The sequence below is a fragment of the Liolophura sinensis genome, chromosome 1, assembly GCF_032854445.1.
Source record: "Liolophura sinensis isolate JHLJ2023 chromosome 1, CUHK_Ljap_v2, whole genome shotgun sequence".
Taxonomy (NCBI): Eukaryota; Metazoa; Mollusca; class Polyplacophora; order Chitonida; family Chitonidae; genus Liolophura; species Liolophura sinensis.
In genome coordinates this window covers 71022661-71042428 of record NC_088295.1, presented here as the reverse complement: position 1 = coordinate 71042428, position 19768 = coordinate 71022661, and the positions used below count along the sequence as shown (strand labels likewise).

At 40.7% G+C, this 19768-nt stretch overlaps 1 protein-coding gene across 1 annotated transcript in view; it reads right to left on the bottom strand.

Moving 5' to 3' along the window:
- Positions 1–5129: 5129 nt before the first annotated feature.
- The window catches only part of LOC135482416 (uncharacterized), a 38977-nt gene continuing 24338 nt past the window's right edge, over positions 5130–19768 (bottom strand). The window contains exons 34-47 of the mRNA XM_064762386.1: positions 19028–19164; positions 17377–17504; positions 16940–17050; positions 16420–16642; positions 14976–15793; positions 13772–13999; positions 13237–13472; positions 12264–12567; positions 9047–9121; positions 8183–8346; positions 7762–7879; positions 6959–7049; positions 6468–6582; positions 5130–5436 (exon numbers count right to left, since the gene is read on the bottom strand). Coding sequence (XP_064618456.1) covers positions 5260–5436; positions 6468–6582; positions 6959–7049; positions 7762–7879; positions 8183–8346; positions 9047–9121; positions 12264–12567; positions 13237–13472; positions 13772–13999; positions 14976–15793; positions 16420–16642; positions 16940–17050; positions 17377–17504; positions 19028–19164 — 2925 coding nt within the window. The 3' untranslated portion in view covers positions 5130–5259. The remainder of the gene's footprint in view (positions 5437–6467; positions 6583–6958; positions 7050–7761; positions 7880–8182; positions 8347–9046; positions 9122–12263; positions 12568–13236; positions 13473–13771; positions 14000–14975; positions 15794–16419; positions 16643–16939; positions 17051–17376; positions 17505–19027; positions 19165–19768) is intronic.

Genomic DNA, 19768 nt, shown 5'->3' with positions numbered 1-19768 from the left:
GTATTGTGGTTTATAGACGAGACAGTATATCACATTTTGTGCACAGAGGGGATTTGAGGTCGGGCATAAATTTACACCTTTATTACCCTCTATTTAAACCCCATATTTTACGAGTAGTATATAGCGTGCTGTTCTCTGCAGTGTTTACTCGACCCCATATGCGGAAGGATAGGCACCATAAACTGTCTGTCCCACATGTACATACATCCAATGGTTGTATTCATACGAAACAATCCATTACGTAAACAATATAAATCTACATTGTGTGTACCCAATCCAATATGCCTTGCAGCATGTGACATAAATTACACGCTAAAACTGGAAGCATGTTTAGTTCGTAACGAGTGTAAGCTTTCTATACACAGGTAAAATTTGACACTTTCAAACGTGTTTGTTAGGTGATGGCATCTGGTTACCCGACATCGGACCGACTTTGTCGGGTGATAACAAAGAATTTTTTGGCCGAACACGAACTGCAACAAAAGCTGAATTCTATCGAGAAGAAAAAACGAAAGGCATCCGTGCAAATCAGTCTAAACCGTTTGGAAATAAAAAAAGAGCTTCAGAGTATTGTCTATCCTGAGAATTGCCGGAAAGGGCCGAGCTATCCAAAAGGTAAGGTATCTAAACGAAATGCCACACGTATAACATGCCAGATTTACCCTGAGTGAGTCATTCAGTTAAATTGTATTTATCTTTATGTAAGACGTATTTCCACTGAAATGGGACGTGGTAAGGAAATATTAGTTGACATGAATCGCTTAATGAAATTCCATTTCCAATTTTATAAAAATATGAATTTTTCTATTTTTTCTCACAAATATGATGTTATTCTTCTCTCAAACAAGTCGGGTCAGACTTTCTATAGTAATCTTTAAATAATTCTACTGATGGTTCACGTTATGCTAAAACATATTCCATCTGGTTCATGATCATTTGTGGTAGGGTACATCGCCATCACCTTCTGTCGTATCAGCTACACCTGATCCTGATTAGACCCTTGAGATACGAGCATCTCATTACCGCAAGGCCGACAACCAGGGCTTCATAGTGACAAGCATATTCACCGCTTCCCTGTAAACACTTGAACGGCTTTGATTGCCATGTCCATCAACATCATGTTATCCATGTATGTATTCACGTCTGAATTTCAAGCCGCCATAAACATCCCAAGAGATTTATCTGTGCTGTTTATTTGTTATTTAACTGTTAGCCTCAAATATCTACCAGTAAGATTTGTTTCCTATATTCAGCTGACGAGTGTCTCATCGGAATTTGTTGGCATTTTGTATTTGCCTTATTTTTCTTTCCTTAAGACACTGCACATACATCTGCTCATCTTTCCAAGGCTTGTTTTCTACATTTTGCTCACTTTATATATGAAGTATTGATACCATCATCGGTGAATACATTTTTGTTACCCGACTGTATGTCCATATTAAATTTGCTCTTTACACCTTTTCTTAATCAGTTGTAGTCTTGGTATCGAGATGAAATTCAAACGTTGCACCGTGATGGTGCAATAGTTTCCGCGCTCTGCACCTTACGCTTTGAATATCAGAAAATGTATTTTTGTTATCAACATTCTCGCTAACGTTTTGTGTATTGCACACAGAAAAAAAATTACACGTCAAAATAACAATTCTGTATCAAATACACGAGTGTTCGCTTTTTTCACAGTTCCTCCTGTACGCCAGAGACAAGTATTTGTTCTGTCAGGTTCCAACATTCCGGCTGAAAGAAAGCGCAGAAACATCCGCAGTTACAACGAACTCTTGCGAAAGCTAGAACTCAAATCTGCTATAAATACTAGTATTGAGTCAATCTCAAATCCCACCACCAAGAAATTAATACCGGTACAGCATTCCAGTCTCAGAGGCTCACCTGTGAGGAGCCTGCCGAGGCCGGTCCAATGCAAGAGCCCCGTACTACCAGAGCCCGCCACCAAACCTGTATTCACTGGCGTTAGAGCCAGGTTCTCGTCTTTAAGTAAGTATACAGGGGGGAAGAAAAGCAGGGAGACTGGAGGGTCTGTCAGGGCGGAGCTCCATGAGCCTGAACAACTGTGTGGGGCGGGAAAAGTGGATGCTGCAGCGCGGGACGGCAGATTGAGGCCGGCAGATGTCCTCACATACAGTCGGCTCAGTGGCCACAGCTTCCCTTCACTGAGGTCGAAAAGCCTTTATCGATAACGCCATCAGGACAAAAAAAAACTGAATACTCTTCACAGTATTATCGTTAATAGGGATTACACTTTCTGAATATAGCACAGATTCTACTGCTGAAAATTGGCTAAGACCACTGTGGGTTTCGAACCAGCGTCCTCAGTCAGGCACTAAATCGCCTGTTGGTGGGGTGGTCTAGACGGTTAACATGTATTCCTGGCGTTTAACCTGGGACTCCGCTATGTAGGAAGGCACGCTTCATAAGCTAGGTGTCGCTTGACACCAAGGCTTTGCGGCTAGGTAAGAGATTGAAAAAGGATTGGTCACTGGATACAGATCAAGGGGCTGGCGGCTGGATAGAGAACAAGGGATATGCAACCAGTTACAGAACAATGGATTGCTGACCGTATGCAGAGGAACAAGTTGGTGCCTGGATATAAAGCAATGGATTGGCGACTGGATACAGAGCAAGCGATTGATGTCTGGATAAAGAGCAAGGGACTGGGAACCGAAGGCTGGACCCAGAGCAAAGGATTGATGACTGGATATAGAGCAAGAGACCGATGACTGGACACAGAAGAAGGGATTAATGATTGGACCCAAAACAAAGGGACTGGTGACTAGATACAGAACAAGTGATTGATGACTGGATACAGAGCATGGACGGATGACTGGACACATAACAAGGGATTGATGACCGGATACAGAACAAGGGATTGCTGACTGGACACAGAACAAGGCATGGATGATTGGATCCAGAACAAGGGATTGATGACTGGACACAGAGTGCAACACTGATGACTGGGCACAGAACAAGGGATTAATAACTGGATACAAAGCAAGTGTGATGTCAGTCACCTACACTTAGTCAAACATGAAATAAGTCACCCGCACTTCTAAACGGTCTTATCCAGAAGGGAGTCGGATTCATTCAAATTTACTCGCTGAGAATCTCCATATTTAGAGGGGGCCATGTGTGTCTGATTCAGGGAATCAATTGTATGCCTTTTTTTGTCATAAATTTGGATTGCTTTGTCCAGCCCATTGATATCACACATACAGTTAGTGTAAATATAAACAGCATCAAATTTAATTAACATTTTCAAAAATCCTTGATCTTGGATAAAATGTCATATTTATACAAAATATCAGATAATATTGAATTTTCTTTTATTGTTTTCTCAATAAAACATAAACAGCCTATATTTGTTGAATTATATTTCATTGGTGAAATCTGATAAAAAAATGTATGTTTACTTATGTACCTGTCCATGGTACATAAAAATATAAAGTGGTATGGGCTTCACAATACACTGACTCACTACCTCGCATGCATTTATTTTTGATATAAATTTTGTTAAATTTACACGATGTAACAGACAGATGTTAAATTTACACGACAGATGAAGCTTAGGTTATATTCGTTGACTCGATGATCATCTTAAAGGGTCATATCAATTGAGATCATTCTTTGTATATCTGAATGGCAACTTAGGAAATATTTTGGCATGATTTTGTTACATAGTGTTCACTTTCACAATGAGGATCGTGTTCTTTTCAGTAGGAGTTTTGTACTGTAACTGGCTATTACAGATGTTATGACATCAGTACTCAGTACAAAAGCACAGGGTTAGAATGCCTCATAAACCTTGTGTGAAGACATCTACCTGTACATCTCTCTAATTGCTGACTGTCAACAGACTTGATATTGACAAAGTTGAAGGCTGCCCCATCTCGATCCTGTGTGAGGTTCACACAGAACAGCAGTCATATTTATAATACAATAACAGCAGCCTTCAGAGAGTTACGCCACAAGAATGGCCATGCTGCCCAGAACTAATGGATAACAGAAACTAGGTAATACTCCTTGGTGATAATGTCTCCTCAAAGAAAGAAAATACAAACCTTTGATTAATGGCTCGGTTGTCACATAAACATGAACATATGTACATGTCAGATCTGTGTATTACATGTCAGATCGGTGTATTACATGTCAGATCGGTGTAGTATATGACAGATCTGTTTATTAGGTGTATAGATCTGGGTATTACATGTCAGAGCTGTGTATTACATGTCAGATCGGTGTAGTACATGACAGATCTGTTTATTAGGTGTATAGATCTGGGTATTACATGTCAGAGCTGTGTATTACATGTCAGATCGGTGTAGTACATGACAGATCTGTTTATTAGGTGTATAGATCTGGGTATTACATGTCAGAGCTGTGTATTACATGTCAGATCGGTGTAGTACATGACAGATCTGTTTATTAGGTGTATAGATCTGGGTATTACATGTCAGATCTGTGTATTACATGTCAGATCGGTGTAGTACATGACAGATCTGTTTATTAGGTGTATAGATCTGGGTATTACATGTCAGAGCTGTGTATTACATGTCAGATCGGTGTAGTATATGACAGATCTGTTTATTAGGTGTATAGATCTGGGTATTACATGTCAGAGCTGTGTATTACATGTCAGATCGGTGTAGTACATGACAGATCTGTTTATTAGGTGTATAGATCTGGGTATTACATGTCAGAGCTGTGTATTACATGTCAGATCGGTGTAGTACATGACAGATCTGTTTATTAGGTGTATAGATCTGGGTATTACATGTACAGATTATATTGAGGAAGTCTAACTTGCACTCTGTGACCTAGTAATTACATATAAGAAGAAAATGTCAAGTCTTCATTGTTTCAGTAAACTTGAAAGTTTATATAAATATCAGCAGAAATGTTGACAAAATTACATCATACTCCTCCACGGAATTGATAACAGAAACTAGGTAATACTCCTTGGTGATAATGTCTCCTCAAAGAAAAAAAATGCAAACCTTTGATTAATGGCTCGGTTGTCACATAAACATGAACATAGGTATATGTACATGTCAGATCTGTGTATTACATGACGGATCTGTGAATTACATGACAGATCCGTTTATTAGGTGTATAGATCTGGGTATTACATGTCAGATCTGTGAATTACATGACAGATCTGTGTATTACATGACGGATCTGTGAATTACATGACAGATCTGTGAATTACATGACAGATCTGTGTATTACATGTATAGACTATATTATCTACTATAAGAGCAGTCCAGTAATAAGTGCTGTAAGGATGACCAGGGTATGAGTCCGTGTAAACAGTGGGGTGGAGACAGAGCTCGGCTTGGATGTAGGCTTGGGGGTGGTTTTCTTGTCTTCCCCACACACCTCCATACAGCATGGGGCTTTGAATGACCCACCTGCCTGGTAATTGTGCTGTGAGGAGAGAAACACAAGAGAGAAAATCAGTTATTTTGTATCTGCTTCAAACATAACTGTAAGTACATAACACAGCCCAAATGGTAAAATTAAGGTCCACAAAATTTGATTTTCAAGGTGAAAATTATGTAGTTCAATGCTTTTTAATTCCCATTTTCAATGTTTCCCCAATATTACCAGTAGGAAATATGTTATTGAGGATAACGTTGTACTCGTTTATTCACTTCTGACGATTACCAAGTTTATGGCGGAAGAAACCGGTCTGCGGGAGTAAACCATAGCCCTTTTGCAAGATACCCAACAAGCACCCCGACTTTTGGGTGCAGCTGAACCAGCAACAACTGGATTAAATTCATTGGTCAAGCATTATTGAGGATTAGCTGTTGACAGTAACCAGTCCGCTTATAATAGCGACAATAACCATCAGTATAGAGTCTACTAATATCAGAGACAATAACCATGAGTAGAGATTCCGCTAATAATAGAGACAATAACCATGAGTATAGAGTCCACTAATAATAGAGACAATAACCATCAGTAGAGAGTCTGCTAATAATAGAGACAATAACCATGAGTAGAGAGTACACCAATAATAGAGACAATAACCATCAGTAGAGAGTCTGCTAATAACAGAGACAGTAACCATCAGTAAAGAGTCTGCTAATAATAGAGACAGTAACCATCAGTGGAGAGTCTATTAATAATAGAGAGAATAACCATCAGTGGAGAGTCTGTTAATAATAGAGACAGTAACCATCAGTAGAGAGTCTGCTAATAATAGAGACAACAACCATCAGTGGAGAGTCTGGTAATAATAGGGACAATGACCATTAGTAGAGAGTCTGCTAATAATGGAGACAGTAACCATCAGTAGAGAGTCCGCTAATAATAGAGACAATAACCATGAGTAGAGAGTCTGGTAATAATAGGGACAATAACCATCAGTAGAGAGTCTGCTAATAATAGAGACAGTAACCATCAGTAGAGAGTCTGCTAATAATAGCAGAGATTGGGCAAGAGAGACGTACCCATCTGTGAGACTTCATCAGTTCACACAGCAGTCTGTCAGCAGGACAGGTGTCACAGGTACCAGCTCGGATCTGCTTCTCTCCCATCAAACTGTACGTCTCATTGATCTTCCCACTAAAAGCAAAATTAACCAAATCTAACAAGTAAGCTGAGCAGACATGACATAACACGCATAAATGTAAAATGCTATTATGTGAAATGATCCATGGGAAACTGGAATGCTGCAGGTGCATCCATTACATCACCCCTATCTCTCTACCTATCTGTCACCACATCCATTACATCACCCCTATCTCTTCTACCTATCTGTCACCACAGAAAAAGACTGTTTGAATTATCTTATTATAACTGAAACACATCAGAGATCTTGTCTCTTTGAGATTTCAGATCAGAAGCATTGCAAATGTTTTATGTTTTACAAGCTTTCTATTCAAACTATGTACATTTACCTGAGAGAATGTGACAGCAAATGTTACAGCACTGCACTTACATTTCCATTCCACACTTTATTAATAGTTTCACAGCTGACATCCCCCGTTTGCTTGGTCCAGCAGTTGTAAAATTACCTAGCAGTGCAATAGCTGAAATCAAACAAGTCCCGCTGAAGTACAGGTAACTCAATGAAAATTGTACAGCATAGTCTGCATCTTGTCCCTACCCCATATACTAGTAATATACATGTAGTTTTGTCTGGGTGGTGGCTTACTCCCCACGCTACAGCCTGGCTGTCTCCTACCGTAATTTTTCAACTTTTTTCCATATGAAATTACAACTTTCACTGCAATTTATCTATGTTTTTAACTTGATTTTGGAGAAAAAACTACATTGGTTGGATTGACCGATTTCATGGCTTCACAAAAAGTATATTTTTATCAGTGAACACAGAATAATACCATCAGAATATGCTTGAATAAACATCTTGCAAACAGGCTGAATTACAGTTGTCATACGAGTATTCTTCAGCAGGACATTCAACACCAGTCAAGTACGTGTAAATGTCATGTATTAGATATGAGATCGTGTACAATGAATATTTCGATGTTCAATGGTATGGTGTCTCTTTTGACATATTGTGAACATTTTGTTTTGATAAGCTCAAATATTTTAGTTACCACATAAGCTTTACTCATGCCAATTTCACATTGCACAAGAAGGACCAATGCATGTGATGAAATCCAAAAAAGCTACATAGTGGCCAAGATAAAACCTAAAAACCTGCCAATAGGTGTGTAATATACATCCCCATGAGAAAAAGTCAAAATAAAACATCAGAAATAGCAGACCACTGCTGACCTATTGATTTGGTATTGAAATCTTCTGAATGATCTCCAGCCAACTTCCATCCCCGTCCTTCAAATATGCTACCATCTTCACCAATGAGGAAGTTATATTTAACATGCCCTTCAGAATTCTGCAATGAATAAATCAGATCTTGAGGATATCTCTTCAAAAGGGTTATGAGTAACCTAAAAACTCAATCATATTGATGTACATGTGCTTTAATAGTATGATTATTTTTCATTCCTTCCTCATTAATTAAATATGGTCTTTTTCCAAATTCTGTGTATTTGTGTGTCTTTTCCATCTTTCTTGTCTTTTTTTATGCATGCCTAAAAAAAACTGCAGGACTGAACAGGGAGACCTGTGAAGCAATTGACAACTGAGGTTGATAGAATGTGATATGTCCAAGACAACATGGTTCTGGCAACTATACCAGCTGTGACTTGGCCTCCTTCCCACATGACTGTCTGCTGTAACAGTTCCTGCTTGATGTCTGGTACACTATCACGTTGCCCACGGGGTGCCCCAGCATCTCTGCGTCCTCCATCATAGAAGAGCTCCAGTCCCTGCGACTAATCACAGCTGGGCACACTGGATCTACAATATTTACATTGTTCATGGCAGTTTGTTTCCAGTGTCTTAATACACGGCTGGCTCTATAAATATGTGATTAATTCTAAATATCATACAAAACTTCCTTAGTTAAATTTATTGAGGAGTGAGAAGAACTGGACATCCATCATCCATCATGATAATCACATCAACATTATGAGTAATCAATATCACTACACCTGAGGACGGATAAATTTGCTTCAATTTGTTTTTTTTGTCTTTCAAGGTTAATACATCAACAATATTTCAGTCTTACTACAATAGTATCAACATACCTGGAACATGAAGCTGACACTGGTAGGCCAGCTGCAGTCTGAAGACACCAGACATGATGCCCCACTCACCTCATGATATATTGACACTGGGTCATCTGCTATGTGCTCTATTCATTTATGCTGAGTGTCCAGTGACAAAGTACTATGGATGCCAATTTTAATATCTTTAAAGACCTGAAACAGGAACTCTTGGGTATGAAGGTCACACAGACACTTGCTGCATCCACCCTACATTTTACATAAAGATTTTGAGATTTTGAGACTTGAGACATGTAACCAGCACAGTGAAGATCATTCCTTTGCTCCCTGAGAACCAGTTACTGAATACCACAAACCTTACGAGCCCAATGTCAATACATCTGCCAGTATTGTAGGCAATAGTTTTGTAATGGTAATAGTTCATAAATTACCCTGGGGATATGGGCAGTCTGATACATGGTAGGATGCTATGGTGAAAGCTTCTTTCTTTATCACAACCTCCACATCTGCAAAGACAAACCATACACGTATTAGTGTACAGTAACATAGGAGTAAGAGGAAGGAAGGTACCATAGCTGGGATGTATATCTAGTAATTGTCTATATGAAGCATTTGTACCATTCAGCTATAAAAATATAGTGAAATGTTCAAGAACATATCTGAATCATACATTTAACATCCTCCAAGTAGGTCTTAATACAGGACATTAAATCACCAATAATTCCTTGAAGTTTTTCACCAACTAAATCTTCTGGAGCTACAGTACAGCCGACATTCCAGCCAAATATCTTACGCCCATCATGGTTCCACAGTCAGTGTATGGTGGGCCCACCATGGTCGGATCATGTTCCATTGTACACGTACGATGGGCATGTGTCATGGCGCCACCGTGGTGGGATCATGTTCCACTGTACGCGTACGATGGCCATGTATCATGGCGCCACCATAGTGGGATCATGTTCCACTGTACGCGTACGATGGGCATGCATCGTGGTGCCACCATGGTGGGATCATGTTCCATTGTACACGTACGATGGGCATGTGTCATGGCGCCACCATGGTGGAATCATGTTCCACTGTACGTGTACGATGGGCATGTATCATGGCACCACCATGGAGGGATCATGTTCCACTGTACGTGTACGATGGGCATATATCATGGCGCCACCATGGAGGGATCATGTTCCACTGTACGCGCACGATGGGCATGTATCATGGCGCCACCATGGTGGAATCATGTTCCACTGTACGCGTACGATGGGCATGCATCGTGGCGCCACCATGGTGGGATCATGTTCCACTGTACGTGTACGATGGGCATGTATCGTGGCGCCACCATGGTGGCATCGTGTTCCACTGTACGCGTACGATGGGCATGTGTCATGGCGCCACCATGGTGGAATCATGTTCCACTGTACGTGTATGATGGGCATGTATTGTGGCGCCACCATGGAGGGATCATGTTCCACTGTACGTGTACGATGGGCATGTATCGTGGCGCCACCATGGTGGAATCATGTTCCACTGTACGTGTACGATGGGCATGTATCGTGGCGCCACCATGGTGGAATCATGTTCCACTGTACGCGTACGATGGGCATGTATCATGGCGCCACCATGGTGGGATTGTGTTCCACTGTACGTGTACGATGGGCATGTATCGTGGCGCCACCATGGAGGGATCATGTTCCACTGTACGTGTACGATGGGCATGTATCGTGGCGCCACCATGGTGGAATCATGTTCCACTGTACGCGTACGATGGGCATGTGTCATGGCGCCACCATGGTGGAATCATGTTCCACTGTACGTGTACGATGGGCATGTATCCTGGCGCCACCATGGAGGGATCATGTTCCACTGTACGCATATGATGGGCATGTATCATGGCGCCACCATGGTGGGATCGTGTTCCACTGTACGCGTACGATGGGCATGTATCATGGCATCACCATGGTGGGATCATGTTCCACTGTACGCGTATGATGGGCATTATCATGCCGCCACCATGGTGCGAACATGTTCCACTGTACGCATATGATGGGCATGTATCATGGCGCCACCATGGTGGGATCATGTTCTACTGTACACATATGATGGGCATGTATCATGGCACCACCACGGTGGGACCGTGTTCCACTGTACGCGTACGATGGGCATGTATCATGGCACCACCATGGTGGGATCATGTTCCACTGTGCGCATATGATGGGAATGTATCATGGCGCAACCGTGGTGGGATCATGTTCCACTGTACGCATATGATGGGAATGTATCATGGTGCCAATATGGTGGGATCATGTTCCACTGTACGTGTATGATGGGCATGTATCATGGCACCGCCACAGTGGGATCATGTTCCACTGTACGCGTACGATGGGCATGTATCATGGCACCGCCATGGTGGGATCATGTTCCATTGTATGCGTATGACGGGCATGTATCATGGCACCGCCACAGTGGGATCATGTTCCACTGTACGCGTATGATGGGCATGTATCATGGCACCGCCACAGTGGGATCACGTTCCACTGTACGCGTATGATGGGCATGTATCATGGCACCGCCACAGTGGGATCATGTTCCACTGTACGCGTACGATGGGCATGTATCATGGCGCCACCATGGTGGGATCACGTTCCACTGTACGCGTATGATGGGCATGTATCATGGCACCGCTACAGTGGGATCATGTTCCACTGTATGTGTATGATGGGCATGTATCATGGCGCCACCATGGTGGGATCATGTTCTACTGTACGCATATGATGGGCATGTATCATGGCGCCACCACAGTGGGATCATGTTCTACTGTACGCATATGATGGGCATGTATCATGGCGCCACCACGGTGGGATCATGTTCCACTGTACACATATGATGGGCATGTATCATGGCACCGCCATGTGGGATCATGTTCCACTGTACGTGTATGATGGGCATGTATCATGGCGCCACCGTGGTGGGACTGTGTTCCACTGTACGTGTACAATGGGCATGTATCATGGCACCACCATGGTGGGATCATGTTCTACTGTATGCATATGATTTTATGTTTACATGATTTTATGGCATCAACATAACTGCTACATGAGTATATTCTTGGGACGAGTTAACTTGAAAACTCTTCAACAATGTAATTACTTTTATGTCTGCAGATTATTTACTGCAGCTAATGATGACGTCACAGCATCATTTGTCTATGTTCCCAATCTTTACAAGGTGTATGCGTGCACAACAGTCTCCAGTAGTAGGCTATAAACACTTGTACAATACACTCCAATATTACGGGAAATTGTCAAGCAGGCAAAAATACTCATCAAAACATGAGGACAGGATGGATTTGCCGTAAAGTCTGTAACAAAACAGCATGGGCAGTAGCACGTTATGTGTATGATGGCCAAGCCGTGAACAGATGGCCCATCCATAATACGTGGACCCTGATCCACGATGGACTGCCTGGCCACGATAGGTATAGGATATTTGGCGAGGATCCGGCTGTACTGTAATCCGGCTGATTTACTGTAAATTACATATAAGTTTATACGATTTTTCATAAACTAATCTGCCTTCTGTACAACACTTCACACAGTATCAGTGTAATTAGTTGGTGAACAATTGCCTGAGAGTGCAGGCATTACTACTCACCCAGCTGCAGATCATACACTGCCTGTGTAGAGAGCACCTTGAGATAGAGCGGCTCTAGCTGCGAGCTGTGGGTGACCGTGATGCTGACAGTGTTGTGACGTATCACTACATCCAGGCTGTTCCCCAGGTAGTTCATCCCTAACAGGCGTAACCCAGATGTCATAGGGGGCAGACGCGGGTTAAAGCTCATGTGTTCATTGTAAATACGAACCCCACCATAGCCAAAGTACACAGCTTGGAGGAAGCCTCCCATTCCAGTGATAAAGTTGACAGCTCCAATACCAGAGCGAGCCTCTGTCCAGATCTGGTAAACAACCACTTGGTTTACACAATATTTCATAGTAATTACATTTATCCAATTGATGAATCATAAAACATACTTTCTGCAATGAGTTACTCAGTAACACAAATCCTTTTAAAAACTACCCTTAGATGTTAACTCTGCTTTTGGTTTGTGTGATCTAATTTCTACCAGAAGCAACAACCACAACGGCAAAACGTCATATCAAATAAGAGTTATCCAGTTGAAACTGTTCTACATACTTTAATCTTAAATTCATGTCATCCAAGTTACAATTTCCATAGAGGTTGCGTACAGGAGCTTCAATCAGAAGTGGGTTGGGTGCCATTGCCTCAGGTTTCACCAATAAACACATGAATGGTTCAGTGGTGCCAACTATCTTTATGCCTTGTAAAGTTGTGATTGTAAACTAGAATGACAATGTTACAGTTCCAAACAAACTACCATCATCTGACTGATGTATTGTTACCATAATCAATCAATAGATTTACTGCTGACAATGTGGGCATTTTTTTCTCTTGGTCTCCAACAAAATTTATTGCAAATACATCCATGAAATGAATGATTATAGCTTAATGCTACTGCGGCAATATTGCAGCCATACTGTGGCAAGAATGTATTTAAAACAAGAAACAAACAAACCAAGACTGTATGTCTGTATATTATCCTCACCTTGAAGGGTTCTCTGGTATAGAGCTCATAACTTTTGGTAAATAACTCTGCTGCCTTGTCTATATCACCAAGTTCCAACCAGCCAATAGAAAACATTCCCCAGGTCATGGCCGGCCCAAAGGCATTTGTGACACGCTCGTAGTGTAGCAGGTCGTTTCGTCGTACCTCTTCACTCACGTTGTACATCAACGGGAAGCCTAACAGTATCACATCAGCCTGTTTCACGCCACGATTATCTGGAAGTTTTCACCAAAATATGTCACAAATGACACATCACTATTACTATCAATTCATAATTAGAGGTAAACTTTTCATTTTGGAGGAGACATCACCTTTACAGCTTTTATTCCAAGTTTGTGTAAACATTGTATTTTTAAGTTTTTCAGTCCTAAGTGCTTTCTTTTCTTGTTTCCAGTAAAATTATGAAGATGAAGAAAATTGTCTAAACTGCCATTAAATATGACAAAAAAGATATATACATGTGTAGCAACTGAAAGAATACATCATTGCAGGTACTGCCATGTACAAGTTTTACCTGAGCCTTCCACATATCCCTCATACTCTGGGTGAAACATTCGCGTCTCGTCAAAAGGAATATGTAAATTGTCAGCTACATGTAGCCAGTCATCCGTCACCTCTGTCCTGGCATTGAGATTGTTGATACAGGCCATGTAACGGGCATAGTAAATGCTGAGCTGAGCCTGGACATTGGTGTAGACAGAGTTACTCACATTCTGAGCATGCTCATCAGGGGGCATCACTCCTGTAAGACAAACATACACATGCACGAATTACATATTTACCACACAGTGAATACATATATCTATATAAATGTTTCTGCTGGATAAGATACATGTACATGGCATTACATCCTGTTGGCAAATATTACTGCATTTGTGAGGACTTGTTCCTGCATAAAGTACACGTAAATCAACCACTAGCCGTGTCGTCTATTGTTCATTTCTGCCTTTAGAATGATGATTTCGAGGCAAACTGTTAACATATGGTGCCAAGGTGTCCATAAAAGAACACAGGTCAATCCAGATTAGATCCAAGGTGTCATTTCAAACTGATAATGTAGTACTCAACATTACTATTACTGTATAACAAGATATACCTTTTACTGTATGACATGATATTCTTGTGATTGTGTGACATGATATTCCTGTGACTGTATGACATTATATTCCTGTCACTGTATGACATGATATTCCTGTTACCATATGACATGGTATTCCTGTTACTGTATGACATGATATTCTTGTTACAGTACGACATGATATTCCTATTACAGTATGACATGATATTCCTGTTTCAGTATGACATGATATTCCTGTCACCATATGACATGATAATCTTGTTAATGTATGCCATGATATTCCTCTTACCATATGAGATATTCCTGTTTCAGTATGACATGATATTCCTGTCACCCTATCACATGATATTCCTGTTAGCATATGACATGATATTCCTGTCACTGTATGACATGATTTTCCTGTTAGCATATGACATGATATTCCTCTTACCATATGAGATATTCCTGTTTCAGTATGACATAATATTCCTGTCACCTTATGACATGATATTCCTGTTACTGTATGACATGATATTTCTGTATGATATATGCTCTTGACTTTTTAGGTTATAAACATTTAAAGATGTTTATAAGATCTCTGTCTATGGATCACAGCATCCTATCATGAGGTGATTACACACAGTCATAACAATTTTCATACCTTTAATTTCATACTCCTGTTTTGCCTCGTTCCATGTGGGTCTAGACTTCCAGAATCTAGCAATGTCTTTGATAAGTGTGTATCCTTTCTCAGACTTAAGCCAGTGAAGATCTTTAGTGACACTCATGAACTGTTTGGCTGCCATGGCGATATCTCCCGTGATGTGAAGTTGGTTTTCCCGACAGGGCACGCAAATATCTGGTGTCACCTCAATTCCAGTCTGAGCTGCTTCCCATGGAAATCTCAAGCCCTCATATCCACCGCTTCGAGCTCGGTCATATGCATACTTCATTCCTCGAATCCTGTACGACAGCATCTCCTTGGCAAGTTCTGGGTGGAACATGAGCATTGTGGGATACATCCAGGTCTCCATGTCCCAGAACACGTGACCCTGATAGTCTGTCCAGTTGGCACCATTTGCCAGGCCGCCGGGACTGAGACCATTAAATGGTTGACTAGGACTGAAGGGTTGTGTGGAGGGCAGGAAACTCAACAAATAATAAAAACAGCCATACACCAGCTTAGACAACTTCAGATTGCCATCAATCTCAATGTGACCTCTCTTCCACTTTTCTCTCCAGGCAAGAACATGGGTCTCATAGATTGATTTAGGACTAGCAGCGACCATTCCTTCCACACTGTCAAAGTTTTCTGTGACTTTGGAGATATCCATACCCACAGAAGTAAGGATGAAGAGGGTCTTAGTATTCTCGTTTTCTGTCAGTACCAACTCCTGGGGTGTGATGGTGTAAACCATGTACACATCAGATGTAGACATATTCCTGATCTCAGGCACCAATGTCCTCGCGTGCTTAAACCTTATTAAACAAAACCAAATACTTATGAATACGATCTCTCACAGGAATCATAACCAAGACAAGTTCATGCATACTTAATCCACAGCCCTGATATAATGTAGTCCAGGGTTCCCACCCATAAAAAAATGACTTTCAGGGAACTATCATCCCATGTTTTCTAGCACTTTCACAGACAAATTACTCCTTTCATTGTTGTTTAATGCCAAAATCAGGAGTTCCCAAAATTCAATTCAATTTAAGTAAAAAACGTTCAGAAAAAATTAATAACATACTATTTGGGCAGCTTACTTTAATATCGGTCCATTCTGAATATAGTATAATATGATATTAACAAGTACTTTCAAGGGTTTATTCCAAAATGAAATTTTTTTCAATAAAAGTCTTAAAAATCTTTTTTTTAATGGACCTGAGGAATCCATGTTGTATTAAGTATCAGTTTTGATTTATTTATTTCATCAGTGTTCTACGCGTACTCAAGAAAGAAAAAGGAAGATTAAATTATCCTGAATGGATTTTGAAATAAATCTGATGGTTACTGACTGCTAGAGTGTGTGATGAACTTTGACATTTCGACATTTCACAATCAAGTCTGAGAACTAACAAGGAAAAGAGGAGTAAATACTCACAAAATGCTGTCATCATTTCCATTGTAGCTTCTTTCTTCCAGCATTTCCAAGTCGATGGAGGCGTTTCCTTGGTTACCGGTAAGTTTGAGCATGAAGCTTCCTTTGGCTGAAGGTTTTCTGGTAACTGTTATCTCTGTGATGAGTACACGGGTGAACGTCTGGTGAGCGTAGATACGATCAACAACCAGCAGGTTTGGGGTCTCAATTGTTTCCATAAACACAGCTGCAACATAAAACAAGAGGATTTTTAGAGCCAATGAAAATGATGAATACTTGTGATTGCAAAAAATACATTAAAAAAAACACACTTTTACACATCGTAACACTGAAATGGTTTTTGTCTTTGGCATATTTACACCTGTAACATTACTTTTGTTTTGACCTCAGCTCCACCTCAATCCAGTACAAACATTCTGGAGTTATTTTACCACAGAACATACCAAACTCTGTCACTTGATTTGGGGACAAAGCAAAGCTGTAACATTTCACCCTGCTAAACATAAAGTAACATTTCCCATACCTTTCTCCACATCAAGGGTAAATAATCGCTTCACCCTGTCAGGGTTTTCCTCCACAATCCTGTCAACTCTGACAGCATTCGGTGATGGGATACGAGCGCGGTGACTCCAACCTAAATGTCAAGGTTTCATACACTGACAATATGCAGTAATGTCAACAATAGCTGAGTCTTCAGAAAGATCACATGATTCGTAAAGGATAAGTTTCTCCTAATGGTCTGGAAAAGGAACAGGACAAGGGTAGAAGATGCCTACATTTTAAGTCCGTTTATTTTTCTCCAAAAAAACTATGTGCATTAATAAGATACATGGACACATAGAGTACATGTAGTTCCAATGCAAATAATAAAGAATAGAATTAAAAGTTAATGATTACAGTTGTATGATGCTTCAAGTGTATTTTCTTAACAGTTACAAGTACATGCATAAACAGAATTACCCATATGTTCATTGTAAAGACCATTGACATAGATGGTATCACTGAACACCACAGTGGCTAGGTGACCGTTTGAAACAGAGGCCATATAGCTGAAGTCAATCTTCCCAGTTTTACTGTCCACTGGGAGTCTGCAAAACAATAAAACTGATAGTATACACTGTGTTTATACACTGAAATGAAATATTTAACACCTGGATATTGTTCTTAGGCAGATCACCAATATCTGTATACAGCTAACTTAACTGTTAGGCAGATCGCTGATGTCAGACTAGTGTACAGTTAACTTACTATAGGTTTGGAAGGGTGTAGGCAAACCACTGATATCTGTGTACAGCTAGCTTACTGTCTGCCCTAGAAGAGTATAGGCATATCACTGATATCTGTGTACAGCTAGCTTACTCTCTGGCCTGGAAGAGCGTAGGCACATCACTGATATTTGTGTACAGCTAGCTTACTCTCTGGCCTGGAAGAGTGTAGGCATATTACTGATATCTGTGTACAGCTAGCTTACTCTCTGGCCTGGAAGAGCGTAGGCATATCACTGATATCTGTGTACAGCTAGCTTACTCTCTGGCCTGGAAGAGCGTAGGCACATCACTGATATCTGTGTACAGCTAGCTTACTCTCTGGCCTGGAAGAGTGTAGGCATATCACTGATATCTGTGTACAGCTAGCTTACTGTCTGGCCTGGAAGAGCGTAGGCATATCACTGATATCTGTGTACAGCTAGCTTACTCTCTGGCCTGGAAGAGTGTAGGCATATTACTGATATCTGTGTACAGCTAGCTTACTCTCTGGCCTGGAAGAGCGTAGGCATATCACTGATATGTGTGTACAGCTAGCTTACTCTCTGGCCTGGAAGAGCGTAGGCATATCACTGATATCTGTGTACAGTTAGCTTACTGTCTGGCCTGGAAGAGCGTAGGCATATCACTGATATCTGTGTACAGCTAACTTACTGTTTGGTCTGGAAGACGGTAGACAAATCAAAGATATCTGTGTACAGCTAACTTACTGTTTGGTCTGGAAGACAGTAGACAAATCAATGATATCTGTGTACAGCTAACTTACTCTTTGGTCTGAAAGACGGTAGACAAATCAATGATATCTGTTTACAGGTAACTTACTGTTTGGTCTTGAAGATGTTCGACAAATCAATGATACCTGTTTACAGGTACAGTGTAACTTACTGTTTTGTCTGGAAGACAGTTGACAAATCAATGATATCCGTGTACAGCTAACTTACTGTTTGGTCTGGAAGACGGTAAACAAATCAATGATATCTGTGTACAGCTAACTTACTGTTTGGTCTAGAAGATGGTAGACAAATCAATGATACCTGTTTACAGGTACAGTGTAACTTACTGTTTTGTCTGGAAGACAGTTGACAAATCAATGATATCCGTGTACAGCTAACTTACAGTTTGGTCTAGAAGATGGTAGACAAATCAATGATATCTGTTTACAGGTAACTTACTGTTTGGTCTTGAAGATGGTCGACAAATCAATGATATCTGTTTACAGGTAACTTACTGTTTGGTCTTGAAGATGGTCGACAAAATCAATGATATCTGTGTACAACTAACTTACTGTTTGGTCTGGAAGACGGTAGACAAATCAATGATATCTGTGTACCTCTGTGATAACTTACTGTTCGGTTTGGAAAAGTGTAGGTTGGTCACTGATATCTGTGTATTGACTACTGTGGGAGGATGCAGTGGGGTCTGGCAGGAAACACGATCCATGACATTTGGGTGCCTGGAACTTTCCTCCTACTTGCTCCTTGTCCTGTTCAGAAAAATCAACAATTCATCTCACTCGTAATTCTCGCTTTATCACAGAAAGTTTATACCAAATTTAAGCAGCATGAAAGTACTATAATGTTTACAGGCAGAAACAAATACACATGTGACTATAATAAAATTTGTCCATATTGCTTGGACACACAGGATACCCATTTGAACTCATGGGGCCTGTTTGAACTCATGGGACCCGTTTGAACTCATGGGGCCCACTTAAACTTATAAGGCCAATTTGAATTCATCAAGCCCGTTTAAACTCATGTGGCCCACTCGTGCAGTCTATTAAAGACGGCTTGTTTTCCACCAAAATGGTGCACAATTCAAATCTGTATGTTACATTTCGGAAAGTTCATTAATAACTTGCCAAAGGACATTGGTTTCCTCCACTCATAAAACTGACTTCTACAGCATTATAAGGGAAAAATCTTTAGTATGACCTTACAACCCAAACACTGAAAAGGTATTAGTAGCTTTCTTAGTTAGCTTGATTTCACCTTTACTATCCCAACACTCAACACTGTGACATACAACATGATTGGCTCACCAGTAACATGGAATTGACAGGTTAATTTATCGACAGGACAGCGTGT